Source organism: Myotis daubentonii, chromosome 14 (assembly GCF_963259705.1).
Source record: "Myotis daubentonii chromosome 14, mMyoDau2.1, whole genome shotgun sequence".
NCBI lineage: Eukaryota > Metazoa > Chordata > Mammalia > Chiroptera > Vespertilionidae > Myotis > Myotis daubentonii.
The window spans coordinates 35598450-35620774 of NC_081853.1; the positions used below are offsets into that span (position 1 = coordinate 35598450).

Sequence of the window (22325 nt, forward strand, 5' to 3'; positions counted from 1 at the left end):
AGCACCAGTTCACCACAGCAGGGCTGCCTGCAAATATAATTCATAATAAAAGTTTCCGGATCTTCCTGCAGCTGTCAGCAGGTGTCATATTCATAGTATTTTGTCTTAATTGCAGCCCTGGTATTTATCAACCAGGTCAGAAGACCACTTCTGGAATTCCGCCTCCCTGGGCACTGTTCCAGAAACTTCTGTCCCCACTGTTGGCACATGCAGGCCTGTTTCCTGCTGGTTCCCACCAAAGCGAAGCCTGCCTTGCATCTTTCCCTGCTGTGTCTCCTAACCTGGCTGTGCGGTGGATTGTGTGGCATGGAGAGCTCAGCACCCTTCCCAAGGGCCTGGAGTTCCCAGGCAAAGCCATCTGAATTTTGGGGATAGAGCCTGGGCTCCCACCAGCCCAGGGCACCTCAAGTTGACTATCCCATCCAAACCTAGGTGGGCAGAGGAGAACCAAGATGGCGGCATAGGTTAACGCCGGAGTTTGCTGCTTTGAACAACTACTTCAAAAGTGAAACCAAAAAACGGAAGGGACATCACCCAGAACCACAGGAACGCTGGCTGAGTGGAAGTCCTACAACTAGGAGGAAAGAGAAATGCATACGGACACTCAGAGGAGGCGCAGTGCTGAAGTCAAATTCTGAGGTGCGGAGTGCGCGGAGCGGGCTGGCGGTGGAGGGCGCGGTTGTTGTTCTCAATCGGGAGGGAGTCGCAGACTCTGAGCTCCTGATCCAGGCGAGTCTCTAGGGACCCAGACTCAAACAGGAGAAGCGGGACTGTCTGGCTTCGGTCAGAGCGAGGGCAGCTTTCTCTCCGAGCTTTGCAGCGGGTGCTGGGGCTCAGAGAGGCAGAGCTCCTTGGGACAGGACTGAGAGCCGCCATAACTGCTCTCTCCGGCCCACCCTGTTGATCCTGTGCGACCCGCCCCGCCCAAGCCCTGCACAGAGGCATTTGCCGGATAGCCTCAGGCAAAGGCTAGATTAGCACCTCCCTAGAGGACAGAAGTTCTCTCACTGCTGACACAGCTGATTCTCATAGCCACTTGGCCTGGAGGTCAAACCCTCCCTGGAATTAGCTACAACAATCAAGATTTATCTATAAGACTGCGAACAAAGACCACTAGGGGGTGCACCAAGGAAGCATAACAAAATGCGGAGACAAAGAAACAGGACAAAATTGTCAATGGAAGAAATAGAGTTCAGAACCACACTTTTAAGGTCTCTCAAGAACTGTTTAGAAGCTGCCGATAAACTTAATGAGATCTATACGAAAACTAATAAGACCCTCGATCTTATATTGGGGAACCAACTAGAAAGTAAGCACACACGGACTGAAATAACGAATATTATACAGACGCCCGACAGCAGACCAGAGGAGCGCAAGAATCAAGTCAATGATTTGAAATGCGAGGAAGCAAAAAACATCCAACCGGAAAAGCAAAATGAAAAAAGAATCCAAAAATGCGAGGATAGTGTAAGGAGCCTCTGGGACAGCTTCAAGCGTACCAACATCAGAATTATAGGGGTGCCAGAAGATGAGAGAGAGCAAGATATTGAAAACCTATTTGAAGAAATAATGACAGAAAACTTCCCCCACCTGGTGAAAGAAATGGACTTACAGGTCCAAGAAGCGTGGAGAACCCCAAACAAAAGGAATCCAAAGAGGACCACACCAAGACACATCATAATTAAAATGCCAAGAGCAAAAGATAAAGAGAGAATCTTAAAAACAGCAAGAGAAAGTAACTCAGTTACCTACAAGGGCATACCCATACGACTGTCAGCTGATTTCTCAACAGAAACTTTGCAGGCCAGAAGGGAGTGGCAAGAAATATTCAAAGTGATGAATACCAAGAACCTACAACCAAGATTACTTTATCCAGCAAAGCTATCATTCAGAATTGAAGGTCAGATAAAGAGCTTCACAGATAAGGAAAAGCTAAAGGAGTTCATCACCACCAAACCAGGATTATATGAAATGCTGAAAGGTATCCTTTAAGAAGAGGAACAGGAAGAAAAAGGTAAAGATACAAATTATGAACAACAAATATGCATCTATCAACAAGTGAATCTAAGAATCAAGTGAATAAATAATCTGATGAACAAAAAAAAAAAAAACAAAAAAAAAAACCTAGGTGGGCAGAGGAGTAAGTTGGAGCACATGAGTTTTACCTTCCCACTGACAAAGACTCTCTCCTTGACCAAATGTTGGCCAGGCTCTCAACAAAGCTTTGAACTGGGCTTCTGTGCCTGTCCTTGCAGAGTCCAGTTTTAGCAAGAATCCTGTTAGGTCAGTGGAGAGAGAATCCCCATGAGGAGAGCCCCATAACAGGGATACTGGAAAGCTAAGTGAGTAGAAATTTTGATTAGATCAAGTCACTAAAATGTGGGTGCTTGTGTATCCCAGCAGACAGCATTCTCCTACCCCAGTAGTGAGGTGCCAACCATGGGAAGCACTCTGTAAGCATTCACTGTCCTTCTGATCTCCACAACAACCCCACAGGTATGTATTAGCACTATCATCTTCATTTTCAGACAAGGCTCAGAGACTTAGGACACACACAGCCAGTAGGTATTAAGCCAGGATTAAATCCAGATGTCTAACCCTGGAGACTTCTAAAGAATTGGTTATCAGCATCAAGTAGTGACCTCCCTCCCACCAGCCAAAGAGAATGCGTAGAGAGCCTCAGCACAAATGGCAGGCTCCGCCTCCACCAGCTGAAGTTGGAGGAGTTTACCAACACCCACCCAGTTCCATGTCTTCCTACTCAAGCCTTACAGTGACTCATCTTTGGGTCCCCATCTCCTGGTTTGTAAACTCACATTGTAGGGTTGTAGTTGCCTCCCTCAGTATCCCGGCCACAAAGAGAGATCAGTCATATGTGCTACTGGCCTTCAATCAAATGTGCATTTACCCTCTCCATTGAATAGTTCAGTATTCAAAGTGGGCAAAGAATTTGCAACTCATTTTGAAATCCATCAAAAAATAAGATGGATAAACAAATATATGATAGAATAAATATAGCAAAATGGTAATGACTACAGAATCCATGCAGTGGGCATACTCTACCGGGGGTATGGGGGCATGTTAAACAACAGAATTTTATTTTTAACACTTCTGAAAGCTGGAAGTGCAAATTAAGGTGTTGGAAGGTTTTTTGTTTTTTTTTTCTGAGGCCTCTTTCTCTCCTTGGCTTGCAGATGGCTGCCTTCTGTGTCCTCACATAGTCTTCCCTTTGCATATCCCTGGTGTCACTGTCCAAATTTCCTCTTCTTCTAAGGACACTAGTCATATTGGATTAGGGTCCACCCTTATGTCCTCATTTAACCTTATCACCTTTTTAAAGGCCTCATCTCCAAATACAGCCACATTGAAGTATTGGGGTTAAGGCTTCAAATTATGGATTTGGGGAGGTACACAATTCAGTCCTTAACAGTGGTGTTCCATGGACAATTCTTTCCACTTTTTTTTGAATGTTTAAAAATTTTCATAATAAAAAAGAATAAAATAATTTTAAGTAGGCAACAGAAGATCAGATGATACCTTCACAAGGGTTAGGATTGGGGATGGGTTGGTCCAACACCTTTGTTGGCAAATATCTGGAGGTGCCTGGAGACACTCATTAGGGAGACCATGAGCAGGTAATTGCATCTCCACAAAAAAACACGAGAAAGACATTCTCCTCTGCCCATTGTAGAAATGCTTTGAGGAGAAAAAGTCTGCCCCAGCTTCAGGATGAAAGAAAATCATCCCTTACTGGTCATTATTTTGGTAAATCATATATCAAAGTGACTCCTCTGTGCACAGATTCAAGGAGACAGGTCCATTCCTCTTTCCTCCCACAAGGGAATTTTTTTGGACCTTATCTAGAGGAAGGCATCTGCTTTCTTGACTTCAAGTTCTAATTTGACCAAATGGTATATGGTAAATAGAGAGGAAGGAGGAGACAATGTTATTAGGAGCCAAGGAACATCAAGAAACCTCCCCAAGGCTGGCTGCGCCTTGGCTCTGAATTTGATTACAGCGGCCAGCATAAATCTGTGAGTGCTATTAAATCTTCTGCTATGGCTTGACAGGGGAGGCCAAGTTTCTACAGTTATTCTGGAGATCTGGCCATAGGTCAGAGACAAAACCGTCCAGCTGCATCGGGCCCACCTGCTGACAACTGGGGCGGAGTGGAAAGACCCTGTGTTTCCAACCATCACATTTCCATGCCTTTATTTTTCCATAGTGACATCTTAGCTCTGAAGACACTTGTGATTCAAAACCACATGGCTCACTTAACCCTTTCCCTAGAGCCCCCCATCCCTGCCCCACCAACTCCAGTGTTTGCTATCTGAGGTTTCACAGCAGATGGTGGGGAGGGAGCAGGGTCTCTGAGTGGTCCCTGGCTGCCCACTGGCACAAACAGACATTTCTACACACCAGTCGATGTGGGTCACTCAAATTCTTGAATTCCAGAAAGTAGGGGACCTCAGGCTGAGCTCCTTGGACTCAATTGAACCAGTGAGCTTCTCAGTCAAAGTATTAGCCTAATTCCAAAACCAAATAAAGACACTACAAAGAGAATTACAGACTAATATCCCTCATGAACATAGATGCTAAAATCCTCAACAAAATATTAGCAAATCAGATCCAGCAATACATTAAAAAGATCATACACCATGACCAAGTGGGATTTATTCCAGGGATGCAAGACTGGGTACAATATTTGCAAATCAATAAATGTGATACATCACATAAACAAATTGAAAGACAAAAATCACAAAGTCCTACCAATAGATGCAGAAAAAGCATTTGACAAAACCAACACCCTTTTTAAAATAAAAACTCTTAGCAAAGTGGGAATAGGGGGATCATACCTCAATATAATAAAGGCCATATACGAAAAACCTACAGTCAACATCATACTTAAGGGGGAAAAACTAAAACCATTTCCCCTAAGAACAGAAACAAGACAGAGATGTCCACTTTACCACTCTTATTCAACATAGTACTGGAAGTCCTAGCCATATAATAATATACATATGGTCTTCTCTCGGTTTTTCCATGGTATTTGTAAAATATTATTCTGTGTAGCTACATAAATGCATCTACATTCCTTCCTATGGCTGTATAATATTCCTTCATTTAAAAGAACCATAGTTTGTTGTTCACCCTGCCCTGTTCTGACCCATACTGATATCCATTTGGGTGGTGGGTAAGCATTTGCTGATATAAAACATGATACAACAAAATAACCTTCTGCATCCATCTTTGTCCATGTTGGTGACCATGTCCATTGTATGAATCCCTACAATAGAGCTGCTGGGCCAACAAGTGTGTAAATTTGTAATTTTTACATACATAGGCTAATTCATCTCTACAAAGCCTCCATCAATCCACATCCCTCCCATGAGCAGAGGACGAGCATATCTGTGTCCACACACCCTCATTAGCACATGAGATGTCAGACCTGAATTCTGCCCATCTGAGAGACAAAAAATGATATTTTCAGTGTGGTTTTAATTTGCACTTCTCTTATAGTGAATGAGACTGGAGATTTTTCACATGTACCTTTTTCATTTTTCCATGAGGTTTTTGGTCTTTTTTTTCTTCTTCTTATATATAAGGAAAGTGGCACTATATTATATGACTTGCAAATATTTCTCCAGTTTGTTTTGGCATTTGGGCTTTATTTTTTGTTGTTTTTCCCATACAATTTTTTTAGGTAGTAGAATTTATTGTAGAAGCCTTTTATTTTTCAATGGCATCTGGGTTTTTCTACAGACTCACATTATTCCCAAAATCTCCCAGGGTTTCTTCTAATAATTTTATAATTAATATTTTATATTTAAATCCCAATTCATTTATAATTTATTCTGGTGTAAGTTCATTTGTTTGTTGATTTTCCAGAAGACATTTTATCTGACCTAAAGCAGACAATAAAAACATCCTTTAAATTATCATTATGTAGCTTGCAAATGCCAACCATAACAATACTCGGTAACATATACTGAACATTTATTACGTGCTAAGCACTGGCCTATAACAGCCTTCAGGCTTGTTAATATTTTCTCCATTTGATAGATCAGTAAACTGAGGTTCAAAGAAATGCCCAGGTATGTGGTGGGGTTGTGACCAGAACCCAGATCAGTTGTCTCCTTGTCCTAACTGCTCTGCTGTCATAGAAACTCCAACTACCTGTGTGTCTGAGACACTACCACAGTGATGCACTTCACTCCTCATTAACTACTTCATCTATGCTATTTTAATGTCACAAATAGACTATGTGCTCCTTGAGTTAGTTTGTCTTATGAATCTTCTTGTTCAATATAATAGTTAAGTATAGAGTAAGTAGGAGGTGCAATAACTTTGGCCATTTGATAGATGGGAAGTATATCAAAAGGTATGTATCTCAAAAGTTAGAATTAATTTAGAGATAGAAAGACAGATGTAAACATGGTAATAATAATAGAGGATCTGAATCAATTAAGTGGATTTTATTGCCTCACTTAGAAAAAAATTGAACAAGATGCAAAATGGCAGCAAATGGGTGTATGGACAGAAAACTGAGTATATTTGTCAAATCAGCCACCACTTGCTGGCATTCCATTGGAAAATTTCATATTTAATAATCTTGCTCCGATTGCCTAGGAGGACCCACACTGTCAGGCCTGGTGATTTGGCATCCACTTTCTCTGTTGAAGGGGACAAAACTTTCATTGTATAAAAGGCAGATGCTGTGTGGACAGAGCCCCGTTCTCCTGACATGGATGAATTGGGTACAGGAAGCGGCTTGTCCTACCAGCTAGGTTCCGCACAGGATCGCACAATTTCCAAAGGGTGGACACTCTCAGGACTGTAGCGATCTGGGAGTTTCCTAGTGAGTTCCTCTCTGTCTGAGAAGTGAGCTTTCTCCCTCACAGCTGCAGGGAAGGCCACCTGGGGTGGACTTTGGGCATCAGCAGGCTTTTCTGCTGAGAACTCAGTAGGCTGTTATTGTCCTCAGGAGTGAGTCTAGGCTTTCCAGGTCATGAGAGTCCAGTGTCACCCCTCAAGGCACAACAACTCCTGAGTACAACTCAGAGCTAGGCCCTCCAATGCTTTCTCCTTTGACCTTGACAATAATCCCTCAAATTATCTTCTATTTCATCCCCCTTTTCCAGGTGTGGAGAACCTAGGCTCTGACATTCAAGGTCCCTGTAGAGCAGGACTTCTGAGCCCAGACCTCCAATTCCATAGCCCATCTACTGTTCTGTAACAGGCTCTCAATGGAGACTCTGAATTCTGTAACTGGACTCTTTAGCACCATGAGCAATTCTCTCCAGCCATCAAACAAGAGCAGGTGCACTTAGAGTAGAAGTGAAACATCCCAGGAAGAAGCAAATGGCCTGGACTCCAAATCTCTCACCATGTGGAATAATGTTGCAACCAGTAACTGAGAGCATAACTAGGTTCCAGGAGCAGTGCAAAGCTCTACCTGTTAACTTGTGGAGTCCTCACTGCCATCTAATGAGGTAGGTATTCTTATTATCCCCATTCTACAGAGAAGGAAACTGAGATGTTAAGAAACGAAACCAAGGCCACTTGGCCAAGATCACTCAGCTAGTGCAACATGAAGAAGTCTCTCAAGTCCAGAGCTGTCTGAATGTGAGCCCATGCCTTTCACTCTCCTCATGGGTACTCAGGTGCCAATGCTCAGAAGAGAAACATGTGCCAAGGCCCGTTCTTTGGGTAGGTGCTAAGTGTGGAAATGAGCAAGCAAATTTGACTTTGTTAGCCACAAAGCCAGGGAAAGTCTACAGGGAAAAGATCTTTGAAATCTGGCCCATCTCTTCAAATGCAGATGAGGAAACTGAGTCTCACACAATGAGCAAATGCCTTGTCCAACACTACACATGTCCCAGGAGTTAGTGGCAGGTCCAGATAAATAAGCCAAATTTCCCAAATTTTCCCTTAGTGCCTTAGCACTGTGCCGCAATACCTCTCTAAGCACATTAGTAAACAGGCAAATTGCCCAACCTGCTGACTCGGCGTCCCCACACCCCCTCAGCAGCAATCACTACAGTGGCATGGCAGCTCTATCTGTCAGGCAGGGCACTCTTACTCTCAGGCCTGCCCAGCAGAGGAGGTGTGGGCTGAGGCAGTTGATTTGGATAAAGAAAAGAAAAAAGGGAGAGAAACCATTTACTCCAGATATTTTGGGGAAAGCATTTCCAGGGCCCGGACTGTCCAGGCAGCCAACTCAACTTCCACTCCCTACCCCTCACTTTCTATGCGCAGACACGGAGAGTGAAGGAGCATGCCCCCCAAACCCACGCTGTTCCCTCAGGGCCCTGCTGTTCTCTGACACGGAGGTCATTTGTCTTTTCCACCTTTTACTCTCACTACCATGACCTTACCCAACAAAGCTCTCAGAAAAAACAGACCACAGAGAATCAAGAAGCTTTTTGAGCCCTAACCGGTTTGGCTCGGTGGATAGAGCGTCGGCCTGCGGACTGAAGGGTCCCAGGTTCGATTCTGGTCAAGGGCACATGCCCGGGTTGTGGGCTCGATCCCCAGTGGGGAGAGTGCAGGAGGCAGCCAATCAATGATTCTCTCTCATCATTGATGTTTCTATCTCTCCCTCTTCCTTCCTCTCTGAAATCAATAAAAATATTTATTTTTTTTTTTAAAAAAGCTTTTTTGAAGGCCAGCCCGGTATGATTGATCTCAAAATGAGCCAGTTCTGTTTGGTAACAAAAGGGCAGCCCAGTGTCAATCCTCAACAACAGTGACCCCACCCCACAGGCCCCTCATATAGGGACAAGTTCAAACACTTGACCAAATCCACAGCAAAGTAAGAAAGCCCCAGTTGGGCAGGTAGGTCTCCACAGGTAGGATGGCCATCGTCACTCCATCCCCACCCTCCTGGGTCTCCAAGAAGCGCCATGCCAGGTCTGAGACTCCTGGTAGGTCCCTCCTGGAGCATGTGTCCCAAGAGAGAACTACCAGCTGCAGCATGAAAGCTGCTGGGGCTTTCTCCAGACTTCTCAGAAAGATACCAGGTGAATGGCACTGGAGGATAAGCAGGAAAAAGAGGGGGAGGCCTGGAAGGGGAGGAACCTGTCCAACTCACATTCATGTTTCTTTCTGTGCTTCCCTCTTTTTTTCAGACCCCAGCTGGTTTACTGTGCAAAGCCCACAGCAGCCATGAGGCCTCTCCTTCAGCTGTTGCCAGCTCCCAACGTGCGGTCACACGTTGTGCTTATGTTGGTTGCCATGGAGACATAAGTGCCAGATTGAATGGAGCTGCGTGCTCCAGGCTAGGAAATGGAATAGGGCCAGGTGTATTTTTAAAGCCATCTGGGAAGGCCAGTCACCACGAGAAGAGATTCCTTCCCTGGTCTATGTGCCTCTACTTTGGGACTGATTCACAAATGGACAATGGATAAAAGCTGAGCTCTTCTTTTTGCCTTAACTTGCTGAATGGTTTCAGCAAAAAGTTATTTGGGACTTTTGCCTCTTGACACACATGCATCTTAGAGGAAATCATGAACCTCTTGGCATGTGTAGACACTGAGAAGTTCTGAAAAGGTTTATGTACCACATACCAGGTATTATTTTTAAGTACTTCATATTCATAATTAGCCCACTTAATCTTCACAACTGATCTGTGAGGTAAATCCTACTTTTAGCCGGATTTTATAGATGGGAAAACTGAGGCACAGAGAGGGTGATTTGTCTGCCTGACATCACAGAGCTAAGGGAAACACAAAATTTGAACCCAGGCTGGGTGGCACCAGATGCCCTTCTCCTAACCACAAGGCTATTTTGCCTCTGCAATGATTTGGAGATCAAGAAGTCCTGATTTGTGCAGACTGGTGCAGCCACTGTGAAAAACAGTATGGAGATTCCTCAAAAAATTAAAAATGGAACTCCCATTCGACCCAGGAATCCCACTTCTAGGAATATATCCCAAGAAATCAGAAACACCTATCAGAAAGGACATATGCACTCCTATGTTCATAGCAGCACAATTTACAATAGCTAAGATTTGGAAACAGCCTAAGTGCCCATCAGCAGATGAGTGGATTAAAAAACTGTAGTACATCTACACAATGGAATACTATGCTGCTATAAAAAAGAAGGAACTTTTACCATTTGCAAAAGCATGCATGGACCTGGAGAGCATTATGCTAAGCGAAATAAGCCAGTCAGAGAAAGAGAAATATCACATGATCTCACTCATTTGTGCAATATGATGAACAACATAGACTGATGAAAAAAAATGGATCCAGAGACAGAGAAGCACCGAACGGACTGTCAAACCTCAGAGGGAAGGCAGAGGCGGGGGAGGAGGGGATGTAAGAGATCAACCAAAGGACTTGTATGCCTGCATATTAGCATAACCAATGGACACGGACACTGGGGCAGTGGGGGCTTGTCCTAGGGGGTGGGAGTGGCCGGGGTGGGGTCAATGGGGGAAAAAAGGAGACATATGTAATACTTTAAACAATAAAAAAAATTTAAAAGTCGTGATTTGAAATTTTGTCCCTGGCACTGCATCTCTCTGAAGGTTAGTTTCCCCTTTGGTAAAATGGGGGGTACCAATGGCTTGTGAAATTGTGAAGATTAGAAGTCATATGAAGTGTCTAGCAAATAGAAAGTGCTCAATGCAAGGCAGCTTTATTAGTGTGAATGGGGGCTCCTCTAGCAACTGGCTCCTGTACCCCCAGCTCCTGTATTAGGCAGAGAGTGCTGAACTGTAACTGCCACTGCACAGAAGGGGAAGATGGGGCAGGCCACTGTGCTAGGGCCAGCAGAACCACAGCTGCTCTCTCTAAGTATCTACGGCAGATGCTGTCACTCCCTGCCCATATCCCTCAGCGTTCATCAGCCCTGTGGCCTCAGCTCTGGCCACAAGCACCTGTGACTATGCAAGAGAGCTTCTCCAGCCATGGGAGTTGCTGTGGGCAAGTATGTCCCCAGGAGCTGGTGGATAAATACCCCAGTCCCCAGTCTCCTGGAGGTCCCCAGAATCTGCTCATGAACTCCCCTTGTATTTCCTGTCTTGCCTTCCCACTGCTCAACTGGAATCACCTCACAAATAAACAACTTGCACCCAAGTTCTTGTCTCAGGGTCTGCTCTGGGAAAGAACCCAAATGAAGACAGTATAGACATCTGTGACTTTGATGCTGACATCAGTTACAAAAAGCACTTGTAGGACACTTTACGCAGGGAAAAGGTAACTATGGTAGGCTGAAATATGGCTGCCAAAGAGGTCCAGATCCTGACTCCTGGAACCTGTAAATGTTACCTTATATGGCAAAAGGAACTTTGCAGGTATGATTAAATTGAGAGGTTTAAGATGGAGAGGTTACCCAGGTAATCTCAAACATCCTTATAAGAGGGAGGCAGAGGAAGATTTGATGCAGAAAAGGGCAATGTGACACTGAGTGGAAACTAATACAGGAACTCAGAGGCAAACTTGAGCAGCATTTCTCAATTCTGTGGACATCAGCATCAGCAGCACCCGGGATCTTATTACAAATGCAAACTCCTGTGCCCCACTCCAGACATGCCGGATCCAACTCCAGGAATGAGGCCCAGCAGTCTGTGTTTTAACAAACATTTAGGCAATTCTGATGCTGGCTATAGTTCAACGGTTAACTCTGGATGGACAACAGAATCACCTGGAGACTTTTAAACACCATCACTGCCCGATCCCAGGCTCCAGAGATTCTGATTTACTTAATTTAGTCTGTTCAGTCTGGATACTGGGCTTCTGGAAAGCATCTTAGGTAATTCTTCTGTCTAGCCAAAGCCGAGAACCAGTGTGTCCCAACTTTTCTAACATTCTTTAAGCATTTTTAAACATTTCTATATTTTACTACAACACAGTGCTTGAGAACCACTGATCTAGAACACTTACTTTCAAACTGAGCTTTGCAGAGCTTGGGAGTTTTGGGAAAATGCCCCAAGACTGGTACAGGAGGAGTCCAAGCCAGCAGAGCTTCTGACCCCGAGGCTAAAAAGTCACATGGCCAGATGGGGCTAGACAGGTAGATGGACTAAGGAAGGTAGACCAGAGGTGTGGTCAGGGACTGCCACGTCATCCTGGTTTTCAAGTGGTTTGTTGTTTTTAAGAGATATCAGAAAACATTTTTTAAAAAAGTTGCAACACTTCATTCTTAAATGTTAGCAACTAAGGTAAAATTTTAAAATCTCTCTCTCTCTCTCTCACTTTCGTTTTTAGTACTATGGCATGAAGGCCGAAAATGGCTAACTAAGACTGGATTTGGTCCTTGGGCAGCTAGTGTGTATGAGCTTCAGGTCTGCTGCAGGGTCTTCCAGCCATCTCCTGGGACCAGCAGGCTAGCCTGGATAGGTTCTTCTCAGGGTGCTGATAGGAAGGCCATGTGGGTGGGGTACTGTTGTCTGGCCACTGCTGCATCCCTGTTCCAAGTATACTAATATATCCAGCACTTATCAAGTATCTGTTGAATCAATCAATCAATCCTCATAGCAATCCTGTGAAATGGAGACTATCACACCCATTTACAGATGAGGAATTTGGAGCTCAGCACAACTTGTGATGTGACCTTCCCACAATCACATAGCAGATAACCAAGAGTCAGGATTCAAACCCAAGACCCTTCATATAAGGACTGCTATGAAGAGCAAATACAACTGTAGCTGTGAAAATGCTTTGCAAATGAGTGGTTTGGAGATAATAAGTACCAATGATAAGAATCATATGAGTATTTATGATGTGAACTACATTTTAAGAAGACGGGACACCAGCTTATTTGGTGACTCACTGAAGTTAGGAGGGAATTCTTTTCATTTTAGAGCTGCCTTGTTTTTGTATGGTTGTGGCAGCGGCGGTTGTAGATCTGAGGAAAGCAGGCTTGAGTGTGGTGAATGTCAATGTGGGAGTTTGGTCCTGGGTATCTGAAGGGAAGGCCTCCCATCTCTCACACCCACCACTCTGGATGTCTGAGTTGGAGATGAGTCACAGCTTTATTCAGACGCCTGGGTGGGAAGAAGTGGGAAAGCTGGGACCCCTGGAGAGCCCTCTACTGTAAGAATTCTCACTGATTATATTATCTAGAAATATGGGGAGCTAAATAGGAGGAGATGGCTGAGAACATTAAACAGTAGCTGATCAGCATCAGATACAAACAAATGGCCCATAATCTACTGCCAAGACCATGATTGGTTCCCAAGTGGTGTCCTCACTGACTTCTAGTCAGGAGAGTGCTGGGCTAGACATCATGTCCTACAAGGTCACAAAACTCCTGCTCTGAGCCCTATCTCAGCAGCCAACTGGAAAATATTCCAGCACCCAGATAGAATTCCCATTCTTCCGCATGACTCACGCTACAGGACTGGATTTAGGTCTTTTCACCATCTGGTCTCTGAGACCTTGACCCGACATCATCTGGTGAGTCCCTGCCTGCCTGAGAGGTCCTGTATTGGAAGAAGGAAGCCACACTGTCTGTGTGGGTGTAGGGTAGGGTGGCTCACAGTGCCTGCAGAGAATGTCTGTAAAGTGGTATTCCCCTGGTAGAATGGCCTCATCGCCCAAAATACCCTTCTTGAAGCTCATCTTACTAGAGCATACTTTAGTACTTTAACCCCTGTTAAAATACAAATGTGCTTTCAAAGGAAAGATACACCAGTATCCTGGAAAGTCATGTACACTTTAGTATAAAGTAAAATTCAATCATTTGCTAAAAGCTTTGGGCACTGATATCCTGAGGAGAAGGTAGGGGAGAATAAAGAATCTAGTAATAACTATGTATGGTATCAGATAGGTCCTAGACTTACCAGGGTGATCACTCTATAAGTTATATAAATGTCTAATCACTATGTTGTATTAATATAATATACATCAACTGTAGTTGAAAAGTATTAAAAATTGAAGGAATGAAGATTTTAAGAAGAATTTAGAGCTGAGTTTTCAAAAAATAGAAGTAACCAATAGCACTTTACCATCTAATATTATTATTTATCCATGGCCATAAGCAGATTTGGTCTACATTAGTAAAAGACCCCAACTGAGAGTCAGAGGGAAGGATTCCAGCCTCCAATTTTCCCACATACTAGCTGTGTGATCTTGGGCAAGTCACTTAACCTCTCTGAACCATCATCGCTTCATCTAAAATGTAGAAGTGATGTCACACTCATCCCAGGGGTGCTGTGAGAATTACATAAATTGAAGTGTGTGGAAGGTCTGCATGTCTATAAATATTATCGAGTCTGTGCCACCACATTCTAGAAATTGTACAACTACTGACTGAGCTACATCTGTGAATGGCTACTGGAGCTGAGTCAATCCACAGACCCATAGTAAGCCCAGCCAGGGCCAGCCAAACCCAAGCTAGATCAGCTGACTCTTAGTTGACCCACAAACATGTGAGCTTCAATAAGTGACTACTGTTTAAGCCACTGAGTGTGAGGGTGGTGTATTACCCAGCAATGGTTAAAACAAAATACCAACATTAAGGTTCCTGACATTAAAAATTTTAGTGCCATGTTCACTTGAAATTATTTTAAAATATATCTGACACTTATCTGTGGAGAGCAGCTACAGCGTTTGGACAGGATCAAGCCTCAGACTGACAAGAGGGCACAGTCCTCTTGTGGCAAAGCCACATACAAGTCCCAACTTGGAGGGCAAAGCCCTCCCAGCACAATTATAGCCAAAGGCTATGGTTGTATGTAAGCTTGACCTTATAGTCTGACCTTGTAGCCCTAGGTAGCTGAGGTATATGGGCTGCAGGAGGTGCAGCAAGTGCTGCCAAAACAAAGCTTGATAGAGTTCAGAGAATTGCAATAACAGGAAAGAAGCAGATTTGAAACTCCTAAGAACATTGTAAATATCTTGACCACTCCCTTGTTTTGCTTTGTGTGATTTGAGTATAAAATAAAGATTCAGCTTACAGGCCGGGTCACTGTGTCCTCATCCAGGCACAGTGATCCACCTGACCCCAACTATATTCTCTTGGCTGTTTTCTTTAATCCTTCATCACCCCTCCTCAGGTTCACCACTGGCCATGCAGGACACAGTTCACTTATCTGCTTCTTAAGCAAAATAAAGTGAACACAATTCAGTCTTCACTGGGTCATTCATGCTAATCATAGTGAAAGCCAGGAAATGTGCTATAAGTTCATGAGGCCTTCAGGGAGTATTGTATAAAACAGGGACTCTAGAAATAATTCCAGTCTACTATTCTTTTTTGATCTCAGACCATTCCCCAGTTCTTTACCATTTTTCTTGTAACAAATTTACAAGCTGTCATTTTGTTGTCATTGTGTGTATCTTAAGCAGCAGCCCCACTCCCAAAATCTAATATGCTACAGCGAATTCTCCACCCTTCGAGAAACCTATCTAAGCCTGTTAGAATGGTGTCAAAGTAGAGTTAATAGGCTTGGAGTAGAGGCCTGAGCGTGTTTTCTGCAAAGCAAATGCATGTGCTTTAGTGCTCAGATTTCTATCATCAATGTTGGCCTCTGATGCTTTGCTCCCTTTCTGGTTCTCCTCTGGGACCTGGCAGTGGGTAACGAGCATCTGATCCAGATAGTGGGTGCTGTGTCTGGCATTGCTGGAATACAGTCTTTCCTGGAGAGAGTGAGGTGAGCACCAGCCTAGATGCCTGTAAGAGCTCTTCCTCCATCACAGTCCCTCTCTAGGGAATTTAGCGCGTGCTGGTCAGGCTGCCTGGGTTTTGACAGCCAATGACCATGGGTTCCCCAGAGCAGAGGCAGCACTGCACTTGTCTCTGTGTCCCCTATAGCACAAGTCACCCAGGAGGCACGCACTAAGCAGTGATGGCGAACCTATGACACGCGTGTCAGAGGTGACATGCCAACTCATTCTTTTGGTTGATTTTTCTTTGTTAAATGGCATTTAAATATATAAAATAAATATCAAAAATATAAATCTTTGTTTTACTATGGTTGCAAATATCAAAAAATTTCTATATGTGACACGGCACCAGAGTTAAGTTAGGGTTTTTCAAAATGCTGACACGCCGAGCTCAAAAGGTTCACCATAGCTGCACTAAGGTGTAATGGGTAAAATGAAAAGATCTTCCTGTTGGCCCTTGTTTCTATGAGCACAGGAAGAGTAAGAATCTACAAGCTTGAATACAGAATATTTCACAGCAAATTGTTAGAAAATATTGTCAAAGAATTAAAGTTCTCCTGTGTCAAGGAATAGTTCCCATTTCAGGGCATAAGTTTATTTCTAAACTGTGCTATAAGGAAGTCCTGGCAACTAAATGAAGGCGACAAAGCCAAGTGACTACAGGAGAAAGCAGATTTTTTTTTTCCTCTGTCACCTTAGTGATCTCCTCTAACTCTCTATCTTATTCTTTCACCAAATGTCTGAAGACCACATTCCCAACCAGAAGGTCTGGACCTAGCAATTCACGAGGAAGTACTTATGGATATGTGGGCTAACTATTCTACGTTCCCACCATCTCCCTTCACTCTGCACCCCAGAAGCTGACCCCCCATGACTGCATCCAGGAGCTCCTCTGCCTGGGCTTCAGGTTGTGTTGGCCAACAGGTGGTTGTATTGGAGGAAAGGTATTTCTTCTCCACTTTCTCCCCCACCTTAGGCTCTTCTGTGATCAAAACTCTTGCTCAGTGACCCCTCCTCCAAGGTCCCAAATCTTCCTGGAATCTATTTCCCATTTCTTCCTCTTGCCTTTTCAAGCACAATGGTGGTAAAAACTCCCACAATTGCTAATTTCTCAACATTCCTTGTTGATTCCCTTAACCCCACCCACAACCTCTGAAACTGGTCCCTTCAAGTATTTTCATCAGAACCATTAGACTTGCTTCTTTTTCCTGGTGTTACCCTGACTGGTACAATCTGTACAAAGTCTCACTTGAGAGATGTCAGGGCTCTCTCTAGGACAAGGAGTTCAAAGAAAATCAGAGGTTCTTTTCTAACTTTCAGAACTCGTTAGCCATTTTGGTACTATCTAAATTAAGTGTTACAAAATGATGGCATACCTCAATCTATAGATAAGAAGTTTTATTCCTTCATTCACTCATCCAGTCACCAAATATTTATTGAGCACCTACTATGCTCCAGGCACTATTCTGACCCTGGGGAAATGATGTATAAGGCAGACACAGTTCCTGCCCTCATAGTGCTTACGGCCAAAGGCTATCTCCCAGAAGTCAGACAGCCCATCAGGGCAAAGCTAAAACCAGAGGACTGAGTTTCCTTAAGTCCTGAGCCTTCAGCAGATTCTCAAAGGAATCTATGGCCCAAACAAGGTTAAGAACCATCTATCCAGCATTCCCCTTGAGTAGTGGAATAATGACTCTCCCAGAAGAAACGTGGTGCTGTCAACTTGAATTTGGGGGGAGCATGTTGGCACAACCACCCACCTTTCCTTCCCCACCCCCAAATTCTCCATAAATCCCTACCCCTCCTTCAGTTCCTCACACTTCTATAATTAGCTCCACGCCCTTCTGAGCCCTTCCCTCAGGGCCCACAGACGCTGGCAGCACATCATGTTGATGAACTGTTTTTATGAATGGACAGCGGTTGGGGACTGAATTCTGAGCTGTGCCTTCTCTGAGTTTCTAGCAAAGACAGTGAGAACAAAATTTCTGCCTCAGAGTATTTATGAGATTCATGTTGGAGCATGTGACTGCCATTTCCAGGGAGAGCCATGGGTGAGGGAGGCAAACTGAGGGAGGCTCTGAGGAGACAGGCAGCAAAGCTCGGGGTCTGTCTGCCTCCCTCAAGCCCTCTGAAAATACTTGAGTTTGCCCAGAGTGGTTGAAATAGGCTATGCCGGTAACCCAATACTCCTGCTGCTCTGAGTCAGACAGGACAGGGCAACAGAAAAGGTTGCCACGCTGGCAGGGAAAGCCCCCTTGCCTTCGCTTCCCAGCACTGCACCCAGCAGACACCCAGCTTCAGGCCTGGCTCTCCCCCTGGAGCCCCTCCGCCTTTCCCCAGAAAGCCCCCTTCTCCCAGCTGCCTCACCTGAGGCTGAAGAGAAGGCCCACCCCAGGGAGAAAGGACAACAGGAAAGCAGACAGGGCTGGAGAAATGGAAGATCTAGTCCTCAGGCTGCATAGAGGCCCCTTACCCCCCAGAGAATCAACAGGACTCCTTTCGCCTTCTGTGGGATGGTCCCGGCAACCGGCGACACTGTCCGAGCAGGGACAGTGACATGTTCGTTCCACATCTTCCCCTTTGAGTCAAGCCCCCTTCAGAAGGGGTCAGGGATGTATTTATAGAAACAACTCTTTCTGGGACTCACTTCTCTTTCACTTGCACTTCTTTCCATCACTTTTAAGCTCCCCACAATCCCCTACCAAAATGAAATTATGTGGCAATAGGGGGTAAGAAGTGAGGGAAGGCAGAAACAACTTTTGGAACAAGGACAGAAGGGGCTTCCAAGACCAGCTGGAGTGACAGAGAGCTAATAGGGTGGTCTCCCACCAGCCTCCCTCCAGCAAGAGTAGACTAAGAAAAATATCAGGACACATTGTAAATCAATCTTCCTTCCTCCCCCTGCCGCAAATAGGTGGAAGAGAGGAATGTGGTCATCATTTACCTGCTGAAATTGGGAGGACACTGTTGACGAAAGTAGGCTGAGACACGACAAAGCGGAAGAAAAGCTGAAGATAAATTCCCAAAGTCGTTGGATTCAGGACAACCATGCTGGCTGGGGTCTGGAAAGTGTCAAGTTCTCAGCAGCCTTGCCTCCAGGCTGCTGTGGAGCCTTGCTGATCTGTTTTTGTCTTCCCCACTGCTGTTTGCCTCTCTCTCTCTCTCCCTCTCTCTCCCTCTCCCTCCCTTTCTCCCTCTCTCCCTCAGCCTCTCTCTTTTCCCTATGCCTTTACCAAGAAAGAATGCCAACCATTTCCCATTAAACCTTCTCTATACTGCTCAGGGTTATATTTATCTCAAGCACTGGATCAAATGCTCACATTAAAATTAAGATGTCAGAATTTTCTCTTTTGGAGACTGAGGTAAGTGGCTATAGACGAGGTGATGAAAAGGCAGCCCGTCTTGATGCTCACTAGAAGCAGTCCTCAAGGGCAGATAGATTTTCTAATTGATTACCCACCAGCAGGCATCTACTTCTCGGAATGGAGGTGCCCTGCAGCATCACAGAATGGGCTTTTCTGATTCAAGCTGAATCTCCATGGACACAAATCCTTCTGCTGTCAGTCTGTGACATTTTTACCCACTGGTTGACACATGTAAAGCTGACCTTGGATTTTTTTTTTTCTTAATCATCCAATAAAAAGTGGGGGCAAGGGGTGTTACTTTTTTTTGCAAAACAGCTTTCTCCATGAATAATATTTAGTCTCTCTCCAGAAGCTGTAAACTCCATCCCATGTAAAACAAAATAAATGAAAAAAGTCAATGGATTGGAAAGTAAATGATTATTTATCAAACTATATTGGAAGGCAACCAACCAAATATGAGAAGATATTCACAAACAATACCTTGATAAGGGGCTAATATCCAAAATATATAAAGAACACAGACAACTCAACAATAAAAAAACAATCTAATTAAAAATTAGTAGAGGACCTAAACAGAAACTATTCCCAAGAAGACAAACAAATGTCCAACAGATATATGTAAAGATGCTCAACTTCACTAGCTATAATGAAATGCAAATCAAAACCACAAGAAGATACCACCTCATACCTGTTAAAATGACTATTATCAATAAGACAAAAAGTAAGCGTTGGAGAAGATCTGGAGAAAAAGGAACCCTCACACACTGCTGATGGGAATTACAGCCACTATGGAAAACAGTATGAGCAATTCCTCAAAAATTTAAGACTAGAGTTACCATATGACCCAGCAATCTCTCTTCTGGATATCTACCCCAAAATTTTGAAAACATTCATTGCAGCATTATTCATGGTAGCCAATACATGGAAACAACCTAAGAGTCCTTCAATGAGTGACTGGATAAAAAAGATGTGGTACACATATACAATGGAATATTACATAGTCATAAAAAGGGTGAAATCCTGCCATTTGCAACAACATGGATTAATTTTTAAAGTATCATGTTAAATACATCAGATGGAAAAGGAAAAGAACCATATGATTTCACTCATATATGAGATATAAGACAGAAAGCAACAAATGAAGAAAAAAACAAACAAATTCACATAGACTTTGGGTGGTGAGCACACATGCAATATATAGATGATGTATTATAGAATTGTACACCTGAAACTTATAATGTTATTAACCAATGTCACCCCATTAACTTTAATTTTAAAAAAAAACTATATTTGGAGAAATAGCATTGACTTGATTTCCAGCTAGACAAAATTCTCCAAATAAAAAAGTATTGCATCCTTAAATGAATACCTCTTATGAGTTTATAAAGCCTGTTATAGAGATCTTTAGATTACTAAAATAAATGATAATCCACAGAGTTGTCCATTTTGCTTTAATTTAATAAGTCCTAGTGCCTCATGGGACTTAATTCAGAAATGGTTTGATATTTATGGAATCTGGGGGAAGGTAGAGCTGGGTGAAGGCATACTATAAGGTGATACTCCACAGCTCTACACCAGATGAATTTCACCCCAGCTCTGCTGTGACAGTGAACAAATAGTTAGATCTCACTAAGCCTCAGTTTTTCCCATCATAAAATAGAGGCATGTTCCTTTTAAAGATTTGTTGGAAAGGTTAAATAAGGTAACATGACCACATGGGGGCGGCCATCTTGTGCAAGGGCGTGATGGTCAATTTGCATATTACCTCTTTATTATATAGACTAGAGGCCTGGTGCACAAAAATTTGTGCACTTGGGGGTAGGGGGGGGTCCCTCAGCCCAGCCTGTGCCCTCTCGCAGTCTGGGACCCCTCGGGGGTGACCACTTGCTGGCTTAGGCCTGCTCCTGGGGGATTGGGCCTAAGATGGCAGTCAGACATCCCTCTGGCAGCCCAGCAGCCCTCGGGGGATGTCCACTTGCCAGCGGGGAGCAGACCTAAGCAGCAGTCAGACATCCTTAGTGCTGCTGAGGAGGCAGGAGAAGCTTCCACCACCACTGCTCTACTAGCAGCCATCAGCCTGGCTTGTGGCTGAGCAGAGCTCCCCCCTGTGAGAGCGCACTGACCACCAGAGGGCAGCTCCTGCATTGAGCGTCTGACCCCTGGTGGTCAGTGTGTGTCATAGTGACTAGTCATTCCCAGTCTTTCTGCTGTTAGGGCCAGTTTGCATATTACCCTTTTACTATATAGGATAGAGGCCTGGTGCATGGGTGGGGCTGGCTGGTATGCCCTGAAGGGTGTCCTGGATCAGGGTGGGGGTTCTGCTTGGGTGCCTGGCCAGCCTGGGTGAGGGGCTGATGGCTGTTTGCAGCTGGTCACACCCCCTTTAGGGTGGGGGTCCTCACTGGGGTGCCTGGCCAGCCTGGGTGAGGGGCTGAGGGCCGTTTTTAGGCTGGCGGACGACTGAAGCTCCCAGCCTCTTTTTTTTTAAATTCTGGGATTTATTTACCTTCTATAGCTGTCACTGGAGCTGAGAGCTGGCTCCAGCTCTGAGGCCACTGCCGGCTGAAAGCAGGTATCTAGGTTTGTTTAGCTTCTATAATTGAAACTCTGTTGCCATCACTGGCACTCTAAGCTCTGAGGCCCCAGCTGGCTGAAAGCGGGTACCTGGGGTTTGTTTAGCTTCTATAATTGCAACATTGTTGCATCTGGAGCTCAGAGCTGGGCCTCGGCAGGCGGGGAACCTTGGCTTCCTCCATCACTGGAGCAAGCAAGTCTCATGTTCGCTTCAGCTGCGTGGCTGCCGGCCGCCATCTTTGTTGGCAGTTAATTTGCATATCCTACTTATTAGCCAATGGGAAGCGTAGTGGAGGTATGCTTAATTACCATTTTTGTCTATTATCAGATAGGACTAGAGGCCTTGTGCACAAAAATGTGTGCACTGGGGGAGGGGGGGTCCCTCAGCCCGGCCTGCGCCCATTTGCAGTCCAGAACCCCTTGGGGGATGTCCACCTGTCGACTTAGGCCCACTCCCCGGGGGATCAGGCCTAAGCTTGCAGTCAGACATCCTTCTGGCAGCCAGGGAGCCCTCGGGGGATGTCCGACTAAAGGCTTAGGCCCCCAAGGGATCGGGTCTAAACCATTAGTTGGACATTCTTAGTGCTGCCATGGAGGTGGGAGAGGCTCCTGCCACCACCTCTGCACTGGCCAGCCATGAGCCAGGTTTTGGCTGAGTGGCACTCCCCATATGGAAGTGCACTGACCACCAGGGGGCAGCTCCTGCATTGAGCGTCTGCCCCCTGGTGGCCAGTGTGCATCATAGCAACCGGTCATTCTGCCGTTTGATTTG

At 44.7% G+C, this 22325-nt stretch overlaps 1 protein-coding gene across 2 annotated transcripts in view; it reads right to left on the reverse strand.

The window, feature by feature from the left end:
• The window catches only part of COLQ (collagen like tail subunit of asymmetric acetylcholinesterase), a 57054-nt gene extending 37655 nt beyond the window's left edge, over positions 1-19399 (reverse strand). For both annotated transcript variants that reach the window (XM_059664021.1, XM_059664023.1), the window contains exon 1: positions 18559-19399. In XM_059664021.1, the coding sequence (XP_059520004.1) occupies positions 18559-18664 (106 nt within the window). In that variant the 5' untranslated portion in view covers positions 18665-19399. The remainder of the gene's footprint in view (positions 1-18558) is intronic.
• Between the last annotated feature and the right edge of the window lie 2926 nt (positions 19400-22325).